At 51.0% G+C, this 5,022-nt stretch overlaps 1 protein-coding gene across 5 annotated transcripts in view; it reads right to left on the bottom strand.

Moving 5' to 3' along the window:
• Nucleotides 1-5,022, bottom strand: part of LOC113204994 (insulin gene enhancer protein ISL-1) — a 127,454-nt gene that overhangs the window by 24,384 nt on the left and 98,048 nt on the right. For all 5 annotated transcript variants that reach the window (XM_026420404.2, XM_026420405.2, XM_052265065.1 and 2 more), the window contains one exon: nt 1,418-1,610. In XM_026420404.2, coding sequence (XP_026276189.1) covers nt 1,418-1,610 — 193 coding nt within the window. The remainder of the gene's footprint in view (nt 1-1,417; nt 1,611-5,022) is intronic.

Genomic DNA, 5,022 nt, shown 5'->3' with positions numbered 1-5,022 from the left:
GGGGGGTCAATCAGCCACCAGCCAATGTAGTTTGTAAGAATATGTTGAAGACAATTTCAAATCATTCGACTTTGGTCCATTTAAACCGAAACGTAAGAAAACAATGCTCCAAATGTTTGGGGAAGGGCGTGGGGGTGAACGTGGGGGTGGGGACTACAGAATGCCGCTGTGGGCCCCCATTCAGGGTTGGTGTATACGAGGAAAGGCGGAACCCTCCTGGGGAGGGGTGGAATGGGGTGTTGTTTGCTGGAGTTAGGGTGTTTGCGTTGGGCTTCATGCGGCCAAACACGGTAACGCAGCGTTAGTCGAGACGTTCAAATCATAAGTTGTTATGAACCGATAATTCGCAGAGCTTTAGAACACCCCCCAAAAGGGTGTGTGTTCCTGCTGTTCGTACATTACTTCACATCATGATTTTCCGTGTACTTTATTAATTCAAGGACAATGGGCTAGTCCTAAGACAAATTTGACTTGTTACCATCCCAATACTCTCAAAACAAGCGCATCACATCAAAAACAAGAAAAATCAACTACGCGCTTTTCGGGGTGAAGGGATGGCATTCGTTCGTCCGGGAATGCGAAGTTCAAGACCAGTGGGCAGAGAGCACAATGGGCAATTCGCACGATAGCGCTATTTAGCAGGAGAGAGACAAAACGGAAGTGTAGTCGGTTGGGATGAATTAGATTTGCAAATGGCTGCTGCAATGAGTGGGACGGAGATAGACGACTGCCTCTTTTCGCGCGCGTTCAGAAAGAGTGAGAGAGAGATAGAGGGATAATGTCCGGCTGAAAGGCCAGTAACCTCCTGCCCCCCCCCCCCCCCCCCCCCCCCCCCCCTCGTCGTCTCGTCGCGGTTTCGACAACTCACGATAAAAGAAAAGCAGGAGACGCCATGCTGGCGAACATCAACGAGCTCATGTCGCTGGCAAGCTGAACAGGCGAACGAGATAGAGGCATATACCCGGGCAACCGGTTTGAGCGGCGCCTACCTACCTACAACTACTACCCCATCAACTACTACTCTACAAGCGAAATTTAATTACCCCACGGTCATTGTTAAATCCCGCGTGCTCGCGTTCGTCAGGATATAGACTCGACCGAGCGTCTGTGGAGCAGTGGAATGAATAATCGGAAATAGGAATGAAAATCTAATTAACGTGCATTTCGGATGGTCTATAATAAAAATTAACGAAGGCAACACGCACTTCTGAGCTTTTTGATAAGTGACCCGGTAGTACAATGGTACATTTTTTAATTGTTTTCTTTTTTGATCTATATATTATACGTTTATTGTACATTATTTGTTAACTTATGAAAGGAGAATTTTTCACATCGTGGTAAACCATTCATGTTTAAGGAAAATTTCTCCGTGACGTTAAAGAAATAAAGAAGCTTTGACCATGCCTTTAGGACTTACCTCACATAATCTCTCTTGCAATAGGTCTTGCCGTCCCGCACGAAGCACGTGCAGCTCTCGTCGAGGAAAGCCTGGCACTCGGAGCAGCGCAAGCACGCCGCGTGCCACTCCAGGTCGGGCGCTACTCTCAGGATGTACTGGTCGTGGATGCCCGCCCCGCAACCGACGCATAGGGAAATGCGCCTCTTGTTGTCTGGAAAAGAATGAAGAACATCAGCATCAGGCTGTACGACCAGGATCGTATGACACTTTTACATCCACGAAATCGACTTTTATTATTGTTTTATCAAACAATGTGCTATACACATTCAACTACTAAACAGAGCACAGTACTAGTACTAGTGATGTCAGTCGGAAGCCGATCACGTGACCGATGGAGCTGAGCTACTCTCACACACCCGGGCCCGACGCGCAAGGTGGCCTGCAATGAGACTTACGTCACGAGCTCATACTTTGCTTGGCATGACGCTGTCAACAAGCCAACTCTGCAACGCGGCTGCAGCGCTTATAGGGCTCAGTCCAAGCCATAAATATTTTAACACCCTTTTTCTTTTGGCAGGACACTCTCAACTACCCGCGCCACTGAATCAATACGGTTATGGCAAAAGAAATGACAACGAGCAAAACTCTCGTTTCCCTAACGAGAATTTTGTAATTAAAATTCAAGTATAAAATATTAAAAAACAGGTGCCAATGAAGCCCATGCAAAAGGAGCAAAACAAGGGGGCGTTTTGCCTCAGCCTGTCACTCGACACTTTTCCTCTCGGCTTACACTGCAACATCTTTATGCTCCCCACCAATAAAACGTGTGCACGAGCCGACCTCAGCCAACACCAGGGGATTACACAGTGGCGTGCCGGGCTTTGAGGTGGCGGAGGTGGCGCACTGCTGCGCCTCGGAGACGGAGGCGCGGGCACCGCTGCTCCCCACCCTACGCCGCCGCCGTCTTACCGTGCACCGTTAATAGTGGCCGGACAAGTTTGATATCAAGTGTCGAAAGGAGAGGGAAAACATCTCACAACTGATCAGGTGAGGGCAGTCGCCTTCAACTAACAAACAACAATGTGTGCACTTTCATTGTTTCTTGATAATGCAATAATATCTTTGCCATGAGAATTCTGGCAACACTTTGGTCAGATATTTTTGCGCACTCTTGCGGTCAAAGTTGTATATCAGTTGGGGATTGTGGGGAACCCCGCGCTCATTCATGGCCTACCAATGCCCGTGCAGCGCGCGGCTTGGCGGCCCGGCACGGGTGGCGGGTGATAAGATATAGGTTGGCCCCCTCCGCCCTCACACTCAGACCGCAGGAAGAGCAGCCAGGCGTCTCCATTCCTTTCACGATGAAAATGCAGTATTGAGTATTCCTGAAGATCAATGGTTGAATAACACGCATTGAGTGAGTAGGACCAACCACACACTTTCGATGAACAAACAGATTCGAACCAGATTCACTTCTAAATTTCCAGGGACAAGAGTAGTGGAATAATTTTTGCAGACTGGTAGTAAACTTGCGAACATTGGCCCGCATTGGCCCCATTCACCGGTTTCGATTAAACGACATTGAACATATGCCACAGATTTCGCGACACACCATTGTATCCCGAAAGGTGGAATAGTGCCGTTGTACGGAGGTGCGCGGGGATGAAGAGACAGAGGCATAGGGTGGGAGAGAGGAGCCTGGTCGAGGCAAATAGAGGAGTGTCAACACAGATAGTGAGGGCGGGGCCGCCGCCGGCGCCTTTGAAGTCCTCTGCCCGCCGATACACAATCACGGCTGACCGACGGTCTTTACAGATTAAGGGAGTCTATATCTAACGCGGCCGGCATAGAGCCGCCTCAAAGGAGGGTACCTCTGACTCTCAATACTTGACTCGAGGAAGTGATACGAGCGGGGCTGCTTGACCTTGCGCCGAGGATGCACATGTCACGCAGCAAGCGATTACAGAAACTCAAGTAGACTTTCTATGTGACACTTTTTCAGCACTCCATGTGTTTGAACTCATACGAAGATGGCGGGATTCACTTCAAAATTGCATGACTGCGAAGTACTTATCAGTTCTTTAGTAACCGACCTTGAGTTCCAAAATGTATATGTCAGTGAAACGCCTGAGAACTCTACTGCTGCCGTGAAGAAGCCGTGAAGTTAGTATAATTTCGATTCCTTCCCAGCCATGTATATGACACAAGCACACGACTATACCAGTCTCACACATGAGATGCATTTCGGAATGTCACACACAGCATGACATGCGCATGGGGTAAGCCGATCGGCTAAGGTGAGCGGAGGTGATGGACGGCCGCACATTCAGCCGACAGGTGATTTGCAAGTCCAACAGATGGCGCTAGCGCAGCTGCCAATGGCCGACGCTTGTCTCGCAATCAGCGCTTACCCCTGACCTCCGCACCGCACGCCAAGGAACACTAGCTGACCTCAGCTCCCGCTAGCGACCGCGCAGTGATTGACTTTTACTTGGCGCTCATATGGGAAAGGCACTACTGTGCGATTGGGGATGGAAAAGAAGTTCTCATTCTGGGGCACGTGGTCAGAAAGTCACTATAGTGGTTCGTTGTTTTTTTTAAAGAAAAGGATCTTTCAGCCACACTGCCAAACTGAACGAGATTGAGATTGGATAGCTTTTGCAATCGAAGTCCAAAGCGGTCGAAATCATTTTCAAGGCCTTGCGGAGTGTTCGCCCCACAACTATGGGGGCGCGCGGGCGCCGCGTAGGGTGGCGTGGCGTGGCCGCTAGAGGGGCGGAGTGGGGTGGCTCCGGGTGGCTCGCAGTGGGGTAGCCGTAACTGTACCCATTTAATCCTCTCCCTCCCTTCGCCCTGGGGCCCCACCGCACCCCGCCACGCCCCGCCACGGCCCACCGCGCCCCGCGAGCCTTCCCTCCCTTCGGGACCAGTTGGGAGCGGCCCAGCGCGACCCAGCGCGCCAGGCTGTGGCAGTTCATTGGTCGATGGGGACCAGCGCCGCCACGCACCGCCACGCCCCGCCGCCGCGCCCCGCTGTGCCCCTGCCCCGTTACGCCCCACCACTCCACGGGCTCTGGCTGGCACCATGCTCCTGCCGAATCCATATGATAATGCTCCGTCTCTCTCGCTCTCTCTGCTATGCCTCGGCACAAGTCGCCTTTTGCTGCTGACGGACGGTGTTCGACAAGAGACTTTGCCGCTGCCCAGCCCATAACGGAGGAAGTGTTGTAGTGTTACCTTCTACTTACATACCGACCTAGAACATCTGTGCGGCCAAATAAAGTTTAATAAGACGCATGTTAGCATATTTTAAAGTAAAAAAATAAATAAATGCATTATATTCTCCAGAGTTTCTTCAAAAGCTTCAGGAGAAAATAATATGCTGAGAACTCGTACGAAAGCAACGATTTTTTACAACACGCCTGGCCCTACATTGATATTTATTGAATATGTTTTTAAACATTTTAAGACTCGATTGGTTGGACAGGGCAAGAACAAGAGGGACGGTGGCGGCGCTGAGCGAAAATAAACCGCGGGAGTCATGCAAGTGAAGGGAGGAGGCGGCAGAGCGGTGGGAGGGCGCCGCCGAGGTGGTGTGGTGGGGCGTGGAGGGGGAAGGGGGG

This window comes from Frankliniella occidentalis, unplaced genomic scaffold (assembly GCF_000697945.3).
Source record: "Frankliniella occidentalis isolate FOCC.00 unplaced genomic scaffold, Focc_3.1 Scaffold23, whole genome shotgun sequence".
In the NCBI taxonomy this organism is placed as follows: Eukaryota; Metazoa; Arthropoda; class Insecta; order Thysanoptera; family Thripidae; genus Frankliniella; species Frankliniella occidentalis.
This window is presented reverse-complemented; position numbering and strand designations above follow the sequence as displayed.